The 24,903-nt window shown below is 42.6% G+C and overlaps 1 protein-coding gene across 1 annotated transcript; it reads left to right on the top strand.

Annotated features, from left to right (window-relative positions):
• Positions 1–1,668: 1,668 nt before the first annotated feature.
• Positions 1,669–13,976, top strand: ercc6l (excision repair cross-complementation group 6-like; the record flags this gene model as incomplete). The annotated part of the gene is made up of 8 exons (XM_079566573.1): positions 1,669–1,837; positions 3,635–3,679; positions 6,654–7,284; positions 7,356–8,506; positions 9,446–9,842; positions 10,114–11,361; positions 13,427–13,558; positions 13,707–13,976. Exons 1-8 carry the CDS (start codon positions 1,761–1,763, stop codon positions 13,974–13,976), a joined length of 3,951 nt encoding a protein of 1,316 aa, XP_079422699.1. The 5' UTR covers positions 1,669–1,760.
• Between the last annotated feature and the right edge of the window lie 10,927 nt (positions 13,977–24,903).

Raw genomic sequence — 24,903 nt, 5'->3', positions numbered from 1 at the left:
TGAAAGCGACGACCTACAAAACTGAGCATAACTTTTTTTGTCGCATTGTTTTCACGTTTTTATTACGTTTTTTGTCATGTTTTTACCGTTACTTTTTTGTTGCGGTTTTGTCACTTTTTTTGCTGTTCCTTTGTGGCTTTGTCATCACTTTTCAAGAAAAGGGGCGGGCACAATTCATTACAGCGCCCACGGAAACTTCCGGAATTGTTTTAATTTTTTTTTTAATTTTTTTAATTTTATTAAGCAATGTATAGTACAGTAGTATAAAATCTTTGAAACAACAACAATAATAATCAACATTTTACAGTAGTTGCACATGGAAATAACCTCTAGAGATTAAAACGATGCTTTGCTGGACCAGTGCAAGATCATAAAAAACAAAGAGTAAGAAGAAAAGAGAGGATAGGAAAGCAAAGGAAAAAAAAGAGGAAAATAAATAATAATAAATTATAATATTTATTAAATTATAATAAATAATAATAATGATGAAAAAAAAACATTAAAAAACATATTCTAACGCTAGGGGGTTTCAGGATTTAAATGAAGACATTCAACGCTGTACAGCACAGTCTTAATCGCCTTCTGTTTTCAGAAAATTTAATTGAGAGAATGTATTGTTTGGAGCCGTTATAAAAGGCAGAGAAACATGGCCTTTTCCCGGAAAATGTACATGAGTGAATATGATACTTTGACATCAATAATAAGAGATTAATTAAGTAAATAGAGTTACTGTTTTGTAAGTTAGATTCAAACAGACCAAACAATACACTCTTCCAATGTAGAACAAAATGCTTTTCAATATTTTCATGAATAAAGTCACAGAATTTCTGCCAAAATAACACTTGGACAGTACCAGAAAAGATGCACAGTGGTTTCAGGATATACTTTACAAAAACTACAATCAATATCAATTTCTTTCTTAAATCTGTTTTTAATGTAACATTTTGAAGGAAAACTTGTGAATAGGTTCGAAGGATACATCCTTTACTTTGTTTGTTACTAAACATCTATTAGACAAAAGCCAGACCTTCTTCCATGGTATTGCTGGGTTGCAGGTGACATTACAGCATTCTAAAGGCCAATACTATTATATAGAGGAAAAAATATTTTGTTTTTGAGGAAATTTTTGGTCTTGTACAGAGAGATCGTGGACCCAGTGACAGATGTTAATGATCATTTTTGTAATTCACAAATTTTCTTTTGAGCTATGACTTGTGAAAGTGTAATGCTGTTAACAGGAAAAGCTGGCTCCTGCCCCCCGTTGGGTCCTGTGACATCATCATATTCTAGAACCTGCAACCCAGCAATATCATCAACTCCCGGAATTGCTGGGTTGCAGGTTCTAGAATGTGATGATGTCATCGGACCCAGGGACAGGAGCCAGTTTTTCATATTAACAGCATTACACTTTCACAAGTTGTAGCTAAAAAGGAAATGTATGAATTTAACAAAAATAATTAATAAAAAAATAATTCATAAAAATTAATACAAGACCAAAAATGTCCTCAAAAACAAAATAGTTGAATGCTGTGATGTCACCTGCAGGTGATATTTGCCTTAAAAGATACGTATAAAATGATTGGCTAAGGCCACAAGTGACGTATGTCCAGCTCGGCCTTTGATTGGCTAGTAAAAGGCGGGCGGAATTGACCCGTTTTAAACATAAGCAGCAGCGCAGCGTCACCAGACTTTTCTCCATGGATCTATTAGAATAAGTTTATTATCAGTTTTCCAAGATCAGAAGAAGGACCAGGATCAGGATGGAGGAGCTCGAGAGCGGAGACCACAGCGGGGATCAGAGCGGGGATGTGGAGCGGATTTCGCAGCGACTGGAGAAGTGAGTGCGGCTAGCTCCGAGCTAACGCTAATGCTACATTTACAGTCAGTGTGAATGGGGAAGCTAATGCTGCGTTGTCCTGGTAGGAAACGCAGGAGACGGACGCAAAAGTTACAGCTTTGTTTCTCATGTTCGCGCGTCAGAATCGGTTTACAGAGAAACTTCGTGGTAATATAGAGCTAATGCGAGGGATGTCATAAGAAAATGGAGTTGCTATCCCTGCATTAGGTTTCGGGGGAATCCACTGTTACCATGGAGATCCGCCATGTTTGTGGCTGTTATACATGAGCTAAAAACATTTTTTTAACCTCTTACCACCCGCCTAAACCAAATGCATTCCGTCCTCTTTGGCTATTATATAGGCCTGTGTAACACCTCATTTGAAAGCTAAGACCCACAAAACTGATCTTTTTCCTCACATTGTTGCTGTGTTGTGTCACCTTTTTTTGTGTTTTTTTGTTATTAGTTTGGTCACTTTTGTTGAATTTTTGTCACATTTTTGTTGAATTTTTGTCACATTTTTGTTGAATTTTTGTCATTTTTTTGTTGAATTTTTTCACATTTTTGTTGAATTTTTGTCACATTTTTGTTGAATTTTTGGCATTTTTTTGTTGAATTTTTGTCACATTTTTGTTGAATTTTTGTCACTTTTGTTGAATTTTTGTCACATTTTTGTTGCGTTTACATCCTTGTTTTCTTCTCATTTTTTGTGGCTGTTTTGGTGCTTTTTTCCCAAGAAGCTTTTTGATTAGGGTAAAGCCAAACTGGAGAAAATGGGATCCGTTCAGGTGGGAGTTAAGAGGTTAATGTGAACAATAACTCCAGGATTTTACCTTTTAATATATACATTTGTTTATTATTGCTGCAATTCCCGTGATGCTTGTCCCTCAATTAATGGTTAAAAGAAAAATATGAAACTCTAGTGCTGAAATGTCACTGTATTTATGACTATTATAATAAATAGATGCATGATACAATGTTACCCATCCATCCAATATTACTATGTATTATAATATATATTATAGTAAACTGTTTATGATGTCTTAACGTCACTTCTGATTTAACCTCTTACTACCCGCCTAAACCGATTGCATTCTCTCCTCTTTGCATATAGGCCAGTGCAACGCCTCATTTGAAAGCTAAGACCCACAAAACGGATCTTTTTCCTCATGTTGTTGCCTGATTGTCACCTTTTTGCGGAGTTTTTCTCACTTTCTTGTCGCTTTTTTTGTTGCTCTTTGGCTGCTTTTTTGTGGCTTTTTTTACTTCCTTGTTTTCTTCTCGGTTTTTTGTCACTGTTCTGATGCTTTTTTTACAAGGAGCTTTTAGATTTGAGTAAAGCCAAACTAGAGAAGATGTGATCGGCTCTGGTGGGCGTTAAGAGGTTAAGAACATTGGGGGAAAATAATTTATTTGAGCTAAAACGGCCAACTCACTTAATCCTGTCCCTGGACCAGCCGCATCAAAACTTGGATCTAAAAGATTAGTAGCAGTACTTTTCTGATTTCAGTTGTACGTAAACTGTTTTCCAATACCAGACTGGTATGGTTTATTGGTAGCGTAGGCCAAATATTCAATTAGTAAGACGTTACTTATCAATAGTTTTATCAAGTAAAAGTGAATAAACTAACCTAGTGCCCATTATTACTTAAATATATCCTCAGAATAGAAGTAGCTCTCTGCAGCTCAGGGGGGTCAGAGGTCAGAGGTCCTGGTTTGACTCACAAAAGCCCAAAAGAAACGTGTGCCGTCCGTTACCAAAGGCTCAGAAATGATCTTTGCTCTGTTTTGTTTCAGGTCTTTGTGCATGGACTCGGAGGACAGTCTGGAGACCTACAGCAGGTGTGTTATTATTTGACATTTGCATTCACGGCTCTAAACTAGTGTTTCTCACTGCATCCTTTAAGTTCTAACTAGGGCCCGACCGATATATCGATCGGCCAATATTAGGATATTTTCCATATCGGCCAAAACCGGCCAATAAAATGGCAGACATCTCCGGGACCGAAAGTGATAGAGACTTCCTGTTTTTAGCTTTGGAAAGAGCTTTAAAATGAGCTCTCCCACAACTTCCCAGGCCTCAGGGGAGCGGAGAAATATCGCGGTGAAGCTTGTTTGTACTGTACACCTATTTTACATATTTTATGTCATTAACTTTTGCGAATAATTTCGGAACCATAAGAGATAGACTTACTGTTTTTTTGTTATGGAATCTACTGATTTTTGTCTTTTAAACAAGCTCCCTCTGAAGTACCTCCTTCTTAACATGAATATTCAGCGCCCCCTGCTGTCAAAGTTCAACACTGACACCTTTAAAAGCTTCACGTACAGGATTTTAGACCAAACGTTTCTAAAATTTAGCCAAAAATATCAGTGGTGCATATCGGCATCGGCCAATCAAAATCCTCAATCATCAGCCTCAGAAAAACCCATGTCGGTCAACCGATCTTTCTATATATTTCTATGATCATTGAAACCTTTACGATAATAATAAATGTTTAGCTTTAGGCTATTTGAGAGATTAAAAACAACATCAAATTAAACTGCTTAAAATATCGGCCTATGCCAACCCCCTTCGTATCGGTATCGGACCCTGAAAATCCATGTCGATCGGGCCCTTGTCCTAACCCTCCAGTTGAAAAACACTGCTCTAAATGACTTAATTTATAATGGCCACAACTAAATGATCTGGGAATAGATTAGAACTGTTCTAGAGGGTTGGACAGACAAGAGTGTGTGCAAGAGTTGGATAGTACAATGAAAGGATCACAGACTCTGCACTGCTGTCGAGCTCCCAAAGAATTGATTTAAGAACCACACGGTAACGTTTCGTCTGAAGGGCGAGTGACGCCCGAAACGTCACCGTGTAGTGCTTGAATCAATTCTTTGGGAGCTCGACAGCTGTGCAGAGTCTGTGATCCTTTCAATCGATTAGAACTGGGCTTTATATCGTCTACGAGATCAGATCGAAATTACTGTTTGGAAGATCTGCAAATGGGGCTCAATACCAGTTCTTTAACGATACTTTGTGTTTGATACCGATGCCTGAACGACACTTTTTCCGATAGCTATACTAAAATATTTGTCGTCAATAATTTGGAGAAAAATGGGGGGAAAATGTGGCAAAAAATATGCAACACATTTTGTAATAAGAAATTAGAAAAAAATGGGGCAAAAATCAATCAAAAAATGTGGAGAGGGGTTTTGGGGGGAAATGGGGAGAGAATAGAGAAAATATTAGTCATAACAAATGGGAAAAATGTGTATTTCATAAAATAAATGTATTCGAGTTGAAACAACCAAGGGACTTTCTTTAATCATATTGTTTTTATTTCGGTTCCTGCTTTTGATACTTTTTAAGTTTCCGACACCAGTAGAAATGACAGTGCATGGCAGTGCATTAGTGTCTTTATTATTATAGCTAATGCTGATCATATATCTCTTAGTGAGGTCTTCTTTCAGTAACTGTGGGAGTAGTTTGTGTTGTCCAGCAGGGGGCAGAGCTGCTTCAGTGATAAAATGCTCGTAATGTTGCCTTTCCTGGTTGATTTAAAGGTCTGGACTAGGGCACTGTTAGACCATACCGGCCAATTTTCCAATATTCTTTTTTTAGTTTGCCCACATTTTTTTTATTGACACGTTGTTTTTTTTCTTATTATTTTCCCCTAATTATTACTAATGTATTCCCTATTTTCCCCCCAATTTATTGCCCATGTTTTCCCTATTTTTGCCCCATTTTTCTTTTCTTTTTTTCCTCCACAATTTCTCCCATTTGTCACACATTTCTTGACATTGGAGATGAACCCCTTCCAGATCTTCCACACATTATTGTTCTGTTTTCTGGTTCTAGACAATAAAGACTTAAGTATAGGTCAAAAAAGTATTTGTATCATAAACTAAGTATTGTTAAAGTGTAAAGCCCTAGTCTTCACATCACATATAAATAGACTGGTGTTTTCATTTTAAAAGAGTTTTTTTTGGGTGTGTGTTTATACAAAACAATATTTGATAATCTATGTATTTAATATCGGAAAACAAAAGTGCATAACATTTAAAAAGGCAAGTTTGAATTCAAAATTTGATCAATTGCACACCCATTTTCCTAAATGTGTTTGCACACATGGTTTTAGGCAAGTTTATTTGTAGAGCACAATTCATACACCAGGTAATTCAAATCACAGTTACATAAAATTACAAGAAAACGGATCAAATCAATCCATAAAACATCAATATGAATTAATTACAGTAAAAAGGCAAGAGTTCAGTGCAGACAAAACACTTCCTTTCAAAATTATGTTCAAACAGCGTTCAAGTTCACCTTTTTCGCCTAAAATCTAATTTCAAGCAGCTCCATCACAAGGGCAGGGTACTGTTCAATAGCAGTCTGGTATCGAAAAACTAAAAGGATCGAAAGCCGGTACCGTAAAGGAATATAAAATCTATTTAAAGGGACGATGCGGAGTTTAAAAATGAGTATTTTCCTCTATTTTCCCTACATGTTCCAGCCATCTCCTGATGTGTAGAATGAGCTCAGGCCTGTTCACCACAACTGCCTCTAAAATCCTGCACTGTCACTCAGAAAGTTGTTTATTCGGGTCCGAAGTGCCGTCATGCACGAGCTTAATATAGAAGCTGCAGTTACGCGTAAGCCCTGAGGTGGCAGTAGTGAGTATAAAATGGCTAACTAGTTGCATATCGATGATTTTTAGTTTCTCTTGTTACTAATGTGCTGAGTCCGATTTTATAACATGGTGAAAAGTAAATCAAACCTTTCAGAACGGTTTTCCTAAAGCTCGTGTGTGTTTGGTGATTTCAGACTGATCCAAAAAGGAAAAGCGGCTGCTCGTAGTGGAGACATGCTCCAGGCTCTGCAGGTTTTTAAACAGGCGTACAAAATCTGCCAGAGTGAGAAGCTACGCGTGCGGATCATGAAGATCCAGGAGCTTTTGGAGGAAGAGGAGGAGGATGATGATGACGATGAGTTTGTGAACATCGAGGGCAGCGGCCTACTGCTTTTCCGAGGCCTTCATGAGAAGCTTTATGATTATCAAAAACAGGGTGTAGCGTTTCTCTTTAGCCTGTACCGGGACAAGCTCAAAGGAGGCATCCTGGCAGACGACATGGGCCTCGGGAAAACCATCCAAGTCATCTCCTTCCTCTCCGGGATGTACGATGCCGACCACGTGAAGTCCACGGTGCTGGTGGTGCCCACGTCCCTGATCACCAACTGGACCAAGGAGTTTGCCAAGTGGACGCCCGGGATGAGGGTCAAGGAATACCATGGCGCCAGCAAGAGCGAGCGCACGAGGAATCTGGAGAAGGTCCAGCGGAGAGGTGGCGTCCTCGTGACCACCTACAACATGCTGCTCAACAACTGGCAGACTCTGGCGTCGCACCGAGGGGCGGAGTTCACGTGGGACTACATGATCCTGGACGAAGCGCACAAGGTAAGGTGAAGGTAAAGGTGCTTTATTTGTCATTATACATCAACTGTACAACGGAATTTGTCCTCTGCTAGATCAAATCGTCGGCGACCAAGACGGCAAAGAGCGCAACGGCCATCCCGTCGAAGAACCGGCTGCTGCTCACGGGAACGCCGGTGCAGAACAACCTGCGGGAGATGTGGGCGCTGTTCGACTTCGCCTGCCAGGGCACGCTGCTCGGAACCGCCAAGACCTTCAAGACGGAGTACGAGAACCCCATCACTCGAGCGAGGGAGAAGGACGCCACGCCCGGAGAGAAGGCGCTGGGCTCGCGGATGTCCGAGAACCTTATGGCCATAATCGGCCCCCACTTCCTGCGCCGGACCAAGGCGGAGGTGCAGCGCGCCAAGCCGAGCGTTTCGCCGCAGGAAAACGGAAATCGGAGCAAAGACGCCGAGGAGGAGAATTCTGGGGCCATGATGCCGAAGCTCACGAGGAAAAACGACCTGATCGTGTGGACGTACCTGAGCGCGGTGCAAGAGGACGTCTACAGGCAGTTCCTCTCGCTGGACCAGATCAAAGAGCTGCTGATGACCACCAAGTCTCCTCTCGCCCAGCTGACCATCCTGAAGAAGCTCTGCGACCACCCGCGGCTGCTCTCCGCCGTCGCCATGGCCAAGCTGGGGCTCGACGAGAGCGAGGCGGCCGATTCCGAGGGCGACTCGGGCCACGACATCGCCAACATTCCCGACGACACGCTCATCTCCGAGTCAGGGAAGATGGTGTTCCTCTTCGCGCTTTTGGAGCGGCTGAGAGAGGAGGGGCACCGGACGCTCGTCTTCGCCCACTACCGCAAAGTCCTGGACATCATCGAAAAGATCCTGAACAACCGCGGCTACCGAGTGCTGCGGATGGACGGGACGATCTTGCACACGGCGGAGCGTGAGCGCAGGATCACGCTGTTTCAGAACGATCGCAGCTACACGGTGTTCCTCCTCACCACGCAGGTCGGCGGAGTCGGCATCACGCTGACAGCGGCCAATCGCGTGGTGATCTACGACCCCAGCTGGAACCCGGCCACTGACGCGCAGGCGGTGGACCGCGCCTACCGCATCGGCCAGAAGGAAAACGTGGTCATCTATAGACTCATCACCTGTGGGACCGTGGAGGAGAAGATCTACAGGAGGCAGGTGTTCAAGGACTCGCTCATACGGCAGAACACGGGCGACAAGAAGGATCCTTTCAGGTAATTCACTTTCAAAAGGATTTTAGATCATGCAACAAATGGAAAGAATGGATGGGTGTGATTAACTTTTTTGATCGGAAAGACCAACTGGAATTTCGCGGCAAAACACTTTAATTTCATGAAACAAAAATTTTTACTCTCCATAATGTACTTACTTATGTACAGTGACAGGAGCTTTAATGTTCCTAATGTCCTCCTCAGATACTTCAGTGACAGGAGCTTTAAAGGAATAGGCCACCGTTTTTACATACTGAGATATGTTCTTACCTTAGCTTTGACGAGTTCTTTAGGACCTGTCTGGTCTTCACCCGTGCCTTCAGTCACGTAAACACAGCGCAGACGGCGTTAGCATTTAGCCTCTCCCTCTCTCCTCTATAGCTCCAAAACAGGTCAAGATAGAAGCTACCAAGGTCTTCCACGTTTTCCATATTTAAATATGGTTACGTGAAGTGTTACACTACAAAGTATAATTACACAAAATTAAACAATGTGGATTTTCTAAGCGGATAAAAGGGGGGACTATATTGTAAGGCGTAATAATACCAGGAGTAGTTCGAAATCCGCGCAGTAATCTTCACTTTACTGCGCAGTAATCTTCACTTTACTGCGCAGTAATCTTCACTTTACTGCGCAGTAATCTTTACTTTACTGCGCGGATTTCGAACCAAAGAACTCGTCAAGGCTAAGGTAAGAACATATCTCAGTATGTAAAAACAGTGGCCTATTCCTTTTAATGTTCCTAATGTCCTCCTCAGATACTTCAGTAAGCAGGAGCCTTAATGTTCCTAATGTCCTCCTCAGATACTTCAGTAAGCAGGAGCTTTAATGTTCCTAATGTCCTCCTCAGATACTTCAGTATGCAGGAGCTTTAATGTTCCTAATGTCCTCCTCAGATACTTCAGTAAGCAGGAGCTTTAATGTTCCTAATGTCCTCCTCAGATACTTCAGTAAGCAGGAGCTGAGGGAGCTCTTCACTTTGGCGGAAACCAAGTCGTCCTCGACGCAGCTGCAGCTGCAGGCGATGCACTCGCGGCACCGGCACACGGACGCGGAGCTGGATGAACACATCGCGCACCTGCACGCGATGGAGATGTTCGGCATATCCGACCACGACCTCATGTTCTCAGTCAACGCCCACCAAGAGGAGGCGCTGGAGGACCAGCAGGAGCAGCTATACATCCAGGGCCGGGTCCAGAAGGCGCAGGAGCTGATGAAAGCCGAGTCAGAGCTCCAGGTGCAGCTGGCCCAGAGCATGGCGTCCAGCACTGAGGCGGCCTGGCTCCGGACAGAGAGTCACCCGCCGCCCCGAGAGAGAAAGCAGAGGAGTCCGAGACAGGTATCCGCTCTTTAAGCCTTGAATCTGATTCCCATTGGCATTAAATCTAAATTAAATGGACAAAAACATTCAGCTGCAGTTTTTGTCCGAAATTGTCCTCAGTGTCTTTGCTCCAAAGTTTCCCGTTTGCTTTTGAATTTCAATCTTGCCTCATTCCTCTGTTTGACAAGCGTTTGAAGTAAATATAAATAATAAATACATGTATTTAATTTAATTTAGCGCTGAAGAGCTATAAGGATGATCTTAATTTCTGTCATGTCTGTATTTACAGGAAAGTCCGCCGGTGCCGAGGCGCCTTCATTCTCCAGCCGTGGTGGATCTGGAGAACTCTGCTCACAATGTTTCTGTAGAGAAGCACACAGTCGACCTGACCGAGGAGCAAAGCGACGAGGAGGAAACCCACCAAATCATTGATCAAATGGTGATCGACGACTCCTTTGAAGAAGTGATGGACACGTCAAGTTCACATAATGGCCATATAAAGCAAAACGGGATCGAGAACGAGTCTGTGAACGGAGTTTCTATCAACGGAGTCTCTGAGAACGGAGTCTCTGAGAACGGACTCTCTGAGAACGGAGTCTCTGAGAACGGAGTCTCTGAGAACGGAGTCTCTGAGAACGGAGTCTCTGAGAACGGAGTTTCTATCAACGGACTCTCTGAGAACGGAGTCTCTGAGAACGGAGTTTCTATCAACGGACTCTCTGAGAACGGAGTCTCTGAGAACGGAGTTTCTATCAACGGACTCTCTGAGAACGGAGTTTCTATCAACGGACTCTCTGATTCTGTTGTCGAAGAGGAGACGTCGAACCACAGACTCGACCGATCGACTCATGGCGACAGCTTGAGCTTCTTCACCGCGGAGGAGAGTGAAAAGCCGCCACTGAACTCCTCCCTAGCGGACTGGGGTGTGCTTAGCAAGAGCCCACCGAGAAACAAACGGCTGTCCGCTTTACAGAGCAGCTTCAAGACTCCGCAGAACTCCAAATCCAGCCACGGCCTGGACTCTTTCGAAGGCGACTTCAACCTGGAGCTCGACGACGACAGCGACGCGGTTTCTGAGCGCGACATCCCTATGGACGAGAAGCAAACGGAAGCGGAGGAGCGGGAGATTCTGTCCAGGCTGCAGCTCGAGGGCAGCTTCGACGTGGACAAGTCATTAGCGGAGCATCATAAACGGGAGAGGTCTGCGGTGACCGATGTTTCTGAGGCCAACGAGTCCATCATTGCCATGTCCAAGAAGAAGAAGCGAGTGGCGAGGATTTACAGCGACGACGAGGAGGAGGAGGAGGAAAGAGAAGAGAAGAATAAGGACTTTGAGGGGTCGTTCCACATGTTGGGAGCGTCCACGCCAAAGCTGAACCGGTCGGTGAAGGCGGGGAACACTTCTGTGGCGTCTCGGAGGTCGTTTGTGCAGTCTATGATCGACGACTTGGAGGAAGAGGAGAGCGGAGAGACGGAGGAAGAGGAGAACAACGTAGAGACGAGCGCAGACGAAGGAGAGGAATCCGAGGAAATGCAGGTAAAGAGATTATGCAACATGTTGGCGCCGGTCAATGGTGAAATCAGTCAAGAACGAAATGACCAGAAAACTAAAGTGGACACTAAAGACGCACCGATCCAGGTTTTCAGCTTCCGATACCGATACCGGGGGAAATGTTCCTCTTTTCTCCAGAGTTGGATCAATACAGTCGTTATTTTTCTTACAAAACGAGACGTTACAGATCAATCGTCAACAGAGCTGGGGAGAGTCGCCAAAACATTTACTCAAGTAATGTTACTGACGTTAGTGACCCAAACGATTACTCAAGTAAAAGTTTAAAAAAAGTACTTGGAGAAATGTTACTCGAGTACTGTGAGGGGAAAACCTTTATTTTCAATGACATGAATTGTGAAACAAAAGCTAAATTGTCGTAAAGAACAAGGAGCACAAGACGAACTACATTTGTTTTTTAATTTATCGATCAAAATCTGAACATAACAATTATTTTTACTCAAGAAACAGATGCTTACTGCGTTATAATCTTATTCAAGTAGAAGTAAAAAGCACAATTACTTCAAAAAGTTACTCAAGTACATGTACTACAACCCGCCTTTGATTATTAATGAAATTTATTAGTAAACTCTTAAAAAAAACAAGGATCGCTGGACTTTTCTCCCTAAATATCCTCGGCTCCATGACTCAGGCTTTAGTTACGTTAATATAAACATCTCACATAAAGTGATCTGATCATTACAAATATGTTGTATCAGGTATTTCATAAACTAACAATTTTATTACTATAGGTTTGATCCAATCATAGCTTCTGTCCCAGTGTTTGCAGACTGTTAGTAGAATTGCAGAGGTTAAAACTAACTCCACCGTCTGAGCTGGAGCTGAACGATTTTCATCTCGATGTTTCTCCTGAGGTCAAGGAAGTTGTGAGGACTCATTTTATAGCTCTGACGTCGCTCTCTAAAGCAAGAGTCTCCATCACCTGCAGAGATATCGGCGTTAGATTGGCCGACAGCCGACAGTTAGTGGTTAGGCAAAGGTGCGCTCTCCTCTGATGAAACATTACTATCAAAACTCTTTTAAAACAACGTTATCTCTGGAACAAAGGAAGCTGAAATATGCTGCGCTGGGTCCAACAGTTTGGTTTCTCCACCATCAATGTCAGGTTTTCTATAAATGCTTGAAAGAAAACACCAGAACTTGCCATATGCAACATTACAATAACAATATTACTGCGGCTAGTAGGGCTGTGCAATTAATCGAAATTCGATTGCAAGTTCGATTATTACACTTAACGATTACAAAATTAGCATATTAATTAGCATTTTTCTCCAATTTTGTATTTTTTTGCAAAGCAGACTTGCATTTTTTAATGGCGCTGGGATTATTTTCCCTTCGCATTTTGCCTGACATAAAAACAAACTGCGCTGTGTGATGATGTCATCAGGCCGCGCTGCTCAGTTTGCTTGTGCAGGTGTGAGGGCTGGCCAGCAGGGGGCAGGTGTGAAACAGAGACCTCTCCTTAATCGAGGCAAACTTGAAATCATTTGTACTTTTATGACTTCAGAAAACCGAAAATATTCAGCATAGTTTTTTTTAATTAATAGATATATAAATAAAATAAAGACGTTTTTTTAATTGTTTGAATAATCGTGATTTCAATTATGACAAAATAATTGTGATTAGTTCAGCACGAATCGTAAGTAATATATTTTTCCTGTAAATTATGTCCAGTTCGGCTTTACCCAAATCTAAAAGCGTCAAGAAAGCTACAAAAATGCAACAATTAAGTGACAAAAACAGCAAAAGATCGGTTTAGATCTGTTTTGTAGCTTTGAGATGAGTCATTACTCTGGCCTATAGGCTGTAAGCTCCAGTCGAGAAGCTTTTAGCTTTGGGTAAAGCTGAACTGGTCTATAACATTCACACGCACCCTCCAGAAAACACCAAAAAGGAGGTGACACATTGTAAATCCTCCCTCCTCAGCTAGGCCACGCCCCCTCGTTTGACACCGGTGTGACCCGTCGTCGCCGTCTGACCGCTGTGCCATAAACGGAGTGTTTTTTCTGACTCGTTTGATTTGTGGAAACAGGACGAGGCGGAGGAGAAAATGCAGAACTCCGGCGAGATTTTTTCTGAAGCCGAGGAGGACGAGGAGGTGACAGAGGAGGCGGAGGCGGAGCCCAGCGGCGAGACACTCCACACCGAGGAGGAGGAGGAGGAGGTGATTAAAGTTTCTTACTGCTTGGGATTCCACCACTAACAACACACCCATATGGAAAGCAAATGGGTGGAAAAAGAGGAACAAACTGTATAAAGTCCTCTCTCTTTGTGGCGTAAATGTACATCTCCTCTCGTCTCGCGGTTTGCAGGAGAGCGAGGAGCAGTCGACGGGCGACGCCGAACTCTCTTCACACGAACAGATGGAGGGGTTCACCGCCGCGGAGCCACGAGGCGCGACGGAGACCGAGGAGCCGGAGGATTACGACGGGCTCGTGCAGAGGGGGCGGGAGCTCGTCCACCGCGGCCAACAGGAAGAGGCGCTGGGCTACTTCCTGCGCGCCATCGACATAAAGCCGGGAGACGCCGAGGTCCAGCTGCTCACCATCCAGCTCTACAGACAGCTCAGCGCCAGGAAGTAGAGCTGCGCCGATACAAACCCATACCAACACACTTCCTTTACTGAGGTCATTTTCTCCACTTCAGCTTTACCCAAATCTAAAAGCTTCTCGACCTGAGCTTACAGCCTATTGGCCAGGGAAGCTCCTCATTTGAAAAGACTTATAAAACTGATCAAAATGGATCTTTTTCCTTGTATTTTTGCCATGTTGTCGTCAATTTTTTCATGTTCTTTTACATCTACTTTCTTGTTGCACCTTTCTTGCTTGTTAACTTTTTACCACTATTTTGTTACTTTTTCATTGCTATTTTGTGGATTTTTTGACGCTTTTGTGTTGCATTTTCTTCTTGTCTTTAGATTTGGGTAAAGCCAAACTGGAGAAAATCTGCTCAGTTCAGGCGGAGGTTAAGAGATAGTAATATAACACTTAAAAAAAGCAAATGTTAAAGTTGGTCTACATGTTCTAGAACTTTCTTCTCATAAACCTATTCATTGGTCATCATGCTGCTGGTATTTCAGTTCAGTGTAGAGTCTTACAGCCGGACTGGATGGTGCACATGTTCAGTAGAAACTATTGAATACAGCTTGTGGCTCCTGTGTCACACCGTATCACTGGTGTCTTATTTTGCTGTAGTTAGTATTAGAAAAAAGTCATGGGCAGGAAATGAACTGAAAGAAACAACAAACTGCGTGAACATAACGGATTAAATTGAATGAAATGCAGCCAACAGCACAAAAAGTTATGAGTGATGAATGAATGGTCTCTTTACTTCAGTGTCAAATCAATAATAAGGTCTGATATTTTTTTTTATAAATGAGATGTTACAATTAGGGCTGTGCAATTAATCGAAATTCGATTACTATACTAAACGCTTACACAATTAGCATAATCTCAAAAAAAACGATTATAATTTTTTTCATTTTTTTTTTCAATCTTTTTTATTTTTATTTTTTTTCAATTTTTCTTTTCACATTTTTTTTCACAATTTTTTTTTGCAAAGCAGACTTGCTTTTAAGGCCGCTGGGATTATTTTCGCTTTTCACGTGCCATGGCTCATGCATTTGTCTGACAGGAAAACAAACTGCGCTGTGTGATGATGTCATCAGGCCGCGCTGCTCAGTTTACTTGTGCAGGTGTGAGGGCTGGCCAGCAGGGGGCAGGTGTGAAACAGAGACATGTCTTTAATCAAGGCAAACTTGAAATCATTTGTACTTTTATGACTGTCCAGAAAACAGAAAATATCAGCATTGTTTTTTGATTAATAAATAAATAAAATATCCATCCATTTTTCCATCCATTTTCTTCCGCTTTATCCGGGGCCGGGTCGCGGGGGCAGCAGTCTCAGCAGAGATGCCCAGACTTCCCGGTCCACACACACCTCCTCCAGCTGTTCTGGGGGGACCCCGAGGCGACACCAGGCCAGCTCGGAGACATAGTCCCACCACCGTGTCCTGGGTCTTCCACGAGGCCTTGTCCCACTAGGACATGCCTGGAACACCTCCCGAGGGAGGCGACCAGGAGGCATCCGGAACAGATGCCCGAGCCACCTCAGCTGCTCCTTTCGACGTGAAGGAGCAGCGACTCTACTCCGAGCTCCTCCCGGGTAACTGAGCTCCTCACCCGATCTCGGAGGGTGCGCCCAGCCACCCTGCGAAGGAAACTCATTTCGGCCGCTTGTATTCGCGATCTTGTCCTTTCGGTCATTACCCAAATCTCATGACCATAGGTGAGGGTGGGAACGTAGATCGATCGGTAAATCGAGAGCTTTGCCCCGACTCATAAATAAATAAAGATATAACAAAAAAGAAGTAATCGTTTGAATAATCGTGATTCCAATTATGACTAAAATAATCATGATATTATTTTTTCAATAATCGAGCAGCCCTAGTTACAATCAATTATATGAATCAAGTTTTTTAAAACATGAAACAAGGGAGTGGACTTTTCTCACTAAGTGTCCTCATATCAGGACTGTAGTTTGGCCAATAGGAGAGAGCAAAGCCATGGCAGGCGGTTTTCGGCTGCCTGAACTACAGAGGCCAAAGGGATGATGGGAAATGAAGAGCGGTCAAAGACTGAGAGATGATTGGATCTTTCTTCTAGTTTGATCAGAAACGTGTCGCCTTGATGCTCCGCACCCTCGTTCCTCCTCTTTTCTCATCACCCAGATCTACTTTGATCTGCAGAAATGCTTCATATTTGACCAAAAGTTCGAAGGATGAGTCCAACATATGACCTACATTTAAATAAGCATAAGTTTATTATTCTAATCCTAAACTGTAAGTCTATCCTTAGCTCAGGTGATGGGGCGTCTGTCTGAGAGAAGCACAAAAGGAATTCACAAACTTTTAAAATAGTTTCACTTTCAAACTCTACCAAACATGAGACGCTGTGTGATCTGAGGCCCCTCGTTCTCCGGGCTGTGATGTGTCTGCCTCGATTCAAGGGCCCTTTCTCCACCTGGAGGCGCACTCCATCTTAAACACACCTGTTGTACAATCTCCTCCTACAAAGCCTGTAGCTTAATAAAGTGCAAAAAGGCCCCGTCCCGGACCGGCTACGAGCCTCCACAGTGCTCCAAAGCCTGTCAATAAGGCTTCTGACAAGAATTCCACTTTTTTGTGCTGATCTACAAAAAAGTGCGGTTAAAAATATGACACTTACCCCAGAGATGTCACATGGGTTATTTTTGGTAGCGATTGTTAGAAAATAATAAATAAAACTCTTTGGAGCCAGGCTTTTCAGCAGTGCTAGGGAAGGTCAAAGTGCTCATAAGAACGCTGTTTACTGAGTGTCTTTTGGAGTCGCCCCTGACCACCAGGACCACCAGGGGGTGGTACTAAAGCAGTGTCAGCTCTCCACCATGAGGACCATAGAGGCACTATGGCCCATGGCACAGGGAGGAACAGGCTGAAGGAGTCGCTATAAACTCAGTGACTCCTTCAGCCTATGAATTACTCTAGTCTTTATAAATATATATATGTATGTATATTAAAACATTTTGTTTCATAAAGTGCAAAAACACTTTAATGGATGGAGATGGACTAAATGTAATCTGCAAGTGTATTTTGTACTATCTTTGATTGTATTTTATATTTACTGTTGAATAGTTTTTCATATTATATCATATTTCATAGTAAAGGCCCAGCTCTTGCTATCACGCCGCACACACACCTTTGAGTTTGATTTAAAATGACATTTGAGGTAATTTGACCCAGAGACCTCAATCACATTTTTAATTGGAAATTATAGCCTAATTGTGGTTGTAAATAGGCTAAAATAAGAAAGTTAGCGAGAGGGAAAGAGAAAAAGGCAAATAGGCTAGTTTTTCTCTATATTCAGAGTTTCGTGCAGATCATACGGTGGAGGATGATCTGCACGATCCATTCACCATCCATTTCTATAATGGATGCAGTGGAGAGGGGGGGAATTATTACCCCCCTCTCCACTTGAAATCGTGTTCATTTTACCCCCGGGGGTAACTTGAAATCGATTTCAAATTCCTGTGGGTAGCCTGAAGTGGGAAAAATGTAAAACCTTCTCACCGGGACCTTAGCTGTGAGGCACGAGTGCTAACTGCTGTGCCACTGCACCCCGAGTGCTTGAAGCACCACCTGTGGCTGTCATCCGGGATTCATAGATTCACACAGTCCCCACGGTCCCTAAGCGTCCTTCAGTTCTGTATTCAGACCTTATATTTCATATCTGCTCAAATGTGCTTATTTTAGAGAAAAGAAAGGGAAAAAAACGTACTGTGAGTAATACAGTAAGGTTTTTAATTTTCAAAATCGTTTAGTTTAGGAGCTATTGTCTTAAGAAGTCCGAAGTCTGTGAACGTCTGCTAACTTTCCCCAACTGAGCTAGTTTAGTAGGCTCAAAAAGAACTACTATAAAAGACCAACTATACGGCCCATTTCAACAGATAATAACAGCTAAAGGCATTTTTGTACAGCCTTAGGTCTGATCTAATTAATTTCAAGTTATTAATTAAAAAACACACACACACACACACACACACACACACACACACACACACACACACACACACACACACACACACACACACACACACACACACAAAACAGCAACAACAAAGTCTGAAATAAATATTTCTGAGGTTAAATCTTCACTAGTAACTAAAGTTAACAGGGACTAAAGGGGTTGGATGTCGGCCCTTACAGATTTCCAGTCAGCTTTTATATTTGCTTAGTCACGTTCATTGTGTCAACCTGAACTTGCCTTAATATTCATTTATTTTAAACCGAGTAGAAACAGACTCACACTTAGACACGTGTTAAGTCGTTACATGGCGAACCCTAACCCTGACCCTGAATAAAGGGAACTGGGAAAGTTAAACTCGTTTGTAGCTCCAGTTTGTCCTGTTACGCACAGCGCCCCCTGCATGCTCTGACGTGAACTCTCGTGAACCTGCGGCTGAAGCTTTTTTTTTTTTTTTTTTTTTTTTTTTTTTTTTTTAATAACTGTGCATGTGGACAATATTATGCCGTGGGGGCATAAGAACAACAAAAGGAAAAGGACGCACTTTGGTACAAACACAAGATACAGACATAACAAAAACACACACAAATAACAGACAGCGAGGGGGAACAGAGAGCCGAGTAAAGCATACAAACGAGACAGATAATGCGTAACCACAACGGGACAACAGCAAACAGATGAGGGACGCCAGGAAAAACAATACAAGAATACAGAAATACAAAAATACAAAAATACAAAATAGAGCAGTAGAGCAATGGAGCAGTAGGAGCCATGACAACCATGAGGTGGCAAGTAGTGTTAGATTTTAGTTTTGGTCTTAGTCTTTTGACTAAAATGTAACATCATTTTAGTCGATATTTAGTGGAAGAAATCTTTTCAATTTTAGTCTAGTTTTAGTCGACTAGAATTGCATGTCAATTCAGTCTACCAAATTTGACAAATTTAGCCGACTTTGCACCTATAATATCCATTATACTCATATTCAATCTTGTCCCTCTGCTTCATGGAGCCGCCGCCACCTGAATAAAGAGGATATTAAGAATGAAATTACAGATCAGAAGGACGGACAAAGAAAAAACACAGCGACAGAACGGTAAAGGAAGGGACAGCCCTTTTACCCAGTTCTGATTCACTCTGTGATACCATACTTTTGGCAGACAGTCATTGCTTTCACTGCTTTTTTATGTTCAGAGTATTTAGCAGTGCTAATATATTGTTCCAAATCCTTTTTAAACACAAGAAACAGAGGTTTTGAGTTGGAGAATTTAGCCCTATGAATATGAAATCTCGCAAGAATAATGATGAGATTGATCATGAACACCTCATTGTGAGAGGTTTTATCCGCTCGGTAGCCGAATATAACATATTTATAGTACAGCACAAACGAGGGGATGACGTGAGTGCAGACAAGCGCCTTAACATCCTTCCAGAAAGCCTTGGTGACAGAGCAGGACCAGAATAAGTGTGACACTGTTTCAGGGCAGCTCTTACAGAACGTACAATTTACATCGATATCTTTTTTAAATTTAGTAAAAAATTGGTTCACTGGGTAGAATCGATGCAGCAATTTGTAAGAAATCTCCTTGACTTTATTGGTTAGAAAAAATTCCTGTGGCAAGGTCCACACATAGCGCCATTCAGCATCAGGGACAAACCTGGCCCAGTACGAGATCGCTGCTGGGGAAGTTGAGATGGTTTCCTGGAACAGAGCTCTTATTCTGCCATTTCTGCCATTTTCTACGGATGAGAAACAGATTTTACCGACATATGTTTGGGTAGGGTTCATGGGTGGCACTGATACTGGGGCCTGAACATTTGAACTTTTACATAACATCTGCAAACCGGAGGGAATTGCATCAAACACAATAGCATATTCTCGTGGGGGAACTGGTATTTGGAACCTTTCCAGAAATTCTGTATACCCATATAAGGCACCGTTGTTGTTAAAGAGTTGACTAATTAGAGTAATGCCATTACTGAACCAGTGTTCAAAAAATAGGGATTTGTTTTTAAAGACAATGTGCCTATTATTCCAAATATAGCACGAATGTGGCGAGAAATTATGTTTGTAGATCAATGCCCAAGAAAGCAGAGCCTGCTGGTGGAATGTAGACAGTTTAGTCGGAATTTTCTGAATGCTGTAGTCGCAGAGTAGAACAAATTTTAAACCCCCCAATTGAGTGAATACAAAATGAGGAATAAAGTTCCAAATGGAGGTAGGATTCTGGAGGTGCTGGCGGATCCAGTTAATTTTGAATGTATTATTTAACGATGCCATATCAACTGAGTTTAAGCCGCCTTTTTCGTATGGATTCAGTAAGACAGTTTTTCTTACGTAGTGAGTTTTATTCTTCCACAGAAAATTATTCAGCACTTGGTCTGCTCTCTTGCACACTGTTGCATCCAGGGCTAATACCTGAGCAGCATAGGCCAGACGGGACACACCTTCTGCTTTGGAGAGCAGTACTCTGCCTTTGAGGGACAGGTCCCTTTGCAGCCAGCGATTGAAGACAGCTTGGGTTTTTTCAATCAAGGGGTTGAGGTTGGCTGAGTTTCTTAAAGTTAAGTCTTTGGTTAAGACTACTCCAAGATATGTGACTGCGCTCTTCACTGGTATGTTACATACTGAAGACTGAGAGCAATTTTTGACTGGCAGCAGTTCACATTTATTGATGTTCAATGTAAGGCCGGAGGCCTCAGAGAATGACTGTATCACGCTGAGTGCAAGGGGGACCTGCGAGATGTCTTTAAGAAATAGAGCTGTGTCATCAGCCAGCTGGCTGATTTTTATCTCCTTATTGGCAATGAGCAGGCCATTGAGTGGGCTATTCTTAATCTGGAAGTTAAGGAATTGCACAGCTATAAGGAAGAGGTAAGGAGACAAGGGGCAACCTTGGCGGACTCCACGATTCAGTGTGAATCTTGGAGACGTACCATGGCTTAATTTGATGGAGCTGTTACTGCCAGTGTATAGCGTTTTAATGGCTTTGAGGCAGAGATCCCCAAACCCAAACCTTTGCATAGCTTGTAACATAAATTCATATTCCAGTGAGTCAAATGCTTTATAGAAGTCCAGAAAGAGGATCAGACTGTCGTCTTGTACCAGCTCACTGTAGTCAAGTATGTCCAGGACAAGTCTTAAGTTGTTAGATATACGTCTATTTTGCATAAACCCTGACTGGCACTCATCAATGATCTTCGGTAAGATCATCTTGATTCTAGAGGCAAAGATTGAAGCGAGAATTTTGTAGTCATTATTAAGTAATGAGATGGGGCGCCAGTTGTCAAGTAACATGGGATCTTTTTTTGCTTTTGGTATGAGAGTTATCAGACCTTGACTCAGTGTAGCGGGAAGTGAACCTCTTTCTATCGACTCCTCAAACACCTTCATCAAAAAGTTACTTAAATTGGTTGAAAATGTCTTATAAAATTCAGATGTTAAGCCATCGTTTCCTGGAGATTTATTTGATTTCAATGATTTAATTGCGTCCTCTACTTCTTTCACATCCATAAGACTATCACAGCGTTTTTTGTCCACTTCTGGAAGCTGTTCTGGAGTTGGCAGTGTGGAGAAAAAGGCATTAGCTGACTGTTGGCAAAAAGTAGAGGCATAAAGGTTACTGTAAAATTGGGCACAGTAGTTAGAGATAGCCTTTTGATCGGCAGTAACAGCACCATCTATTGACAGCTTTTTAATGGCATTTTTATTGGCTTGTTGTCGCTCTAGTCTAAAAAAGTAGGCAGAGTTCTGCTCACCCTCTTCAATCCACTGTCTGCGTGATCTCACATACGCCCCTTTGGCTTTTTGTTTGAATATCTCGTCCAACCTATGCTGCAGCTCATTGAGCTCAATTTTTTCAGGCTCCGTAATATCATTAATCGATTTCGACAGGAGAGAGGTAATTTTAAGAATTATATCATTTTCAGTTTCCCTTTTTCTCCTTGCTACATCACTGCTAAATTTGCGGAGATATTTGGCAGCCTCAAATTTAAAGAGCTCCCAGTTAAGACTGTAGTTTTCTTGTTCTCGTGCTTTCCCCCAAAATTCTTCTATCAAATTAGAGATTCTAGTAACCACCTCCTCACACTCTAAGATTGAATTGTTTAGTTTCCAGTATGAGGTTTTGGGATGATTCTCTGAGGGACAGATGCTGAGACTTATTGTCTTGTGGTCAGTCAGTGGGGCAGGTATTATCTCCGATCTTGTGTTGTTCAGACTATTCGATACTAACCAGTAATCGATCCGGGATTGCCTCGATAGATTTTTGTTTGCCCATGTATATGACTTCAGTAACGGATGGCTATCTCTCCAGGAATCAGTCAACCCAAATTTTTGAGCCAAGGCCTTCACAAAAGCACCCGAAGAGTCCGATCTTTTGGGGGGCCATCTATCCAGATTATTATCTAAGACAACATTGAAGTCGCCTCCCATTATGATAAAGGACATGGGATATTTTTTAACCCATAAGGACAGTCGATTTTCTAGGTTGTTGAATAACTGTCTGTTGTCATTCTGGTCATTGAACCCATAGACATTTGTCATAATGTAATGGTCATTATCTTTTTCCAAGATTAGGATAATGTAACGGCCAGCCTTATCAATATCAGAGTGTAAGATTTTGCCATTGTAACGATTTCTTAGGATACCGACGCCCGCTGACCGCTCAGTGCCGTGGGCAAACCAGACGTCACCCCCCCATTGGGATCTCCAAAAGCTCTGAACTGACTCTGTTGAATGACATTCTTGTATAAAACAGAAATCAGAATTATGCTGTTTGCAGTATAAAAAAATTGCTTTACGCTTGATTAGATTCCTCAACCCTCTCGCATTTAATGAGATAATAGACAAAGACATGTACCACACAGCCAAAAATCAAAACAAACACACAAAAAGCTAAAACAAAAAAATAAAAAGGTGTTAAACCAACCCCCACTTTGGTGTAACACTGAAAAAACCAAGTCTCTTTATGGCCTCAAAGAGGGGACATAAGAGACCATGAGCCGCAAACCTTGTGTAGTCTCCTAGGCAGTTGAACAAAAAGTGTTTAACAGAAAGTGACCTGCTATATATGACAGGTATTCATAAGTTTAAGTTCATAGGTTTTGTCAAATACTAATAACCTTAGCATTGAGCCTGACATATTGTGTTGAACAGTAGGCCATAGCATATGTCACAAAACAGCCTATGTTAACCGTATAGTTACCCATTCCCATGTTGCGAGTGATCAGGTGGGAAGATTTCTTTCCCGTTAACAAATGCTCGGCCGCCGGCGAAGTGCGCCGAACGGCCTTCTTTACGTGCTTTGTCCACAGCAGGGTAAAGGAGCCGCCGGTTCTCCCTCTCTTCTGGAGACAGGTCCTCCGCGAATTTCAGATGTCTGTTCATCAGTAGAGTTGAGTCTCTGCCTGCACGCCAGATAGCGTCTCTGTAGTTGCGATGGGAAAACCGCATGATGACCGGTCTGGGCCGCGTGCTGTCCGTCTTCTTAGGGCCAAGGCGGTGGGCAACGTCGATCACCCCCGCAAGCTGGTCCCTAGCCTCCGGCAGCAGCTCCTGGCACAGCCGAATGATCTCCTCTCGTACGTTCTCCTGTCCCTCCTCCCTCAGGCCGTACAACTTCAGATTCTGTCGTCGGGAGTAGCTGTCAAGTCGCATAATTCTCTGTTCCAGCATCTTGATTTTTTCTTTGTCATTTTTGGACTCTGTGGTCAGAACTTTAACATCGTCTCTCACTGCAATAAAGTCGTTCAAAACAGCTTTGAATTTGTTTTTAATTGCTGTCATCTCTTTGGTGTTTTCTATCATTTCTCGTTTCATATCAGTGATTTCAATTGAGTTACATTGCAACAGGCTATGCAGGGTGTCTAGCCTTTTATTGATGTTCTCACTGAAGAAGGAAAACTCCTTGAGAATAGTAGAGGTAGCCACGTCAAGTCCAGAAGTGCCTGCTAAAGCCTCCACGCGTGGTAGCTTAGCTGCAGGGGAGACCGACGCGGGCGAGACTGGCAGTGGAGGAAAGTCTCCCATGCTATCAGAGACAGTTTCACATTGTCCTTCATAGTCATGCATGTTTGTGTAGTAGACCGTCTTGGCTGAAGCCTGGACTGCCAATTTGTTGACCGCTGATCCAGAGTTGGGCGGGGAGTTGTTTGTAGCTGCGAAGCTATCGGTAGAGTTGAGCACCCGAGGCGTATTCTTAGACCTGTGTGAAGTTAGCCCCCCCATAGTGTCAGATTTGCTTCAAAATAGTGTCATTCGTTTGTGCTTCGTTTGTGCACGTTTGTGCACACAAAATTAGCGTTTGTGCGCACTTCGTTTTTGAGTTATTGATCATTGATTGATAATTGATCAGCCCCCCCATAGTGTCCGATTCACTCCAAATTAGTGTCATTGTTTAGCATTTCGTTTGTGCACGTTTGTGCACATAAAATTAGCGTTTGTGCGCACTTCGTTTTTGAGGTATTGATCATTGATTGGTAATTGATCAGGGTTTAAAAACGGTTGGCTTCATGATAAAAACTTTACTTTTTTGTTTTATCATCAAAATGTGTCCCTGGCACCTGCCATCTTATTTTGTGTTTCCAAAACACATTGTTGACAAATGTGCCATTTGTGCCAACATTAAGCAAATTTATGGAGAGCAGAGCTGGTGCTGGCCCTTCTGGGGCCCTAAGCAAAAATCCACACTTGGGCCCTACAGCACGCGTCCCATGGCTATTCGACGAAGAACATAATGACCTCAATTCAGGCCCTGCCCCATGTGTGAGTATCACTAACCACTAAGCCACTGTGAGACTGGGATTTAGGACTACTACACGTCTACACGTGATCTCCTTTGTGAGATCAATAAAGGATTATCTTATCTATTTCCCAACTTTTTAAAATGATAGATGGCAAATGGTCCCATTCTGTGGTCCTTGACCCATAGTTTGGGAACCGCTGATTTAA

This window comes from Gobius niger (assembly GCF_951799975.1).
Source record: "Gobius niger genome assembly, chromosome: 1".
Lineage (NCBI taxonomy): Eukaryota > Metazoa > Chordata > Actinopteri > Gobiiformes > Gobiidae > Gobius > Gobius niger.
Note: the sequence above shows the minus strand (reverse complement) of the source record. Positions and strands in the feature narration are given on the sequence as shown.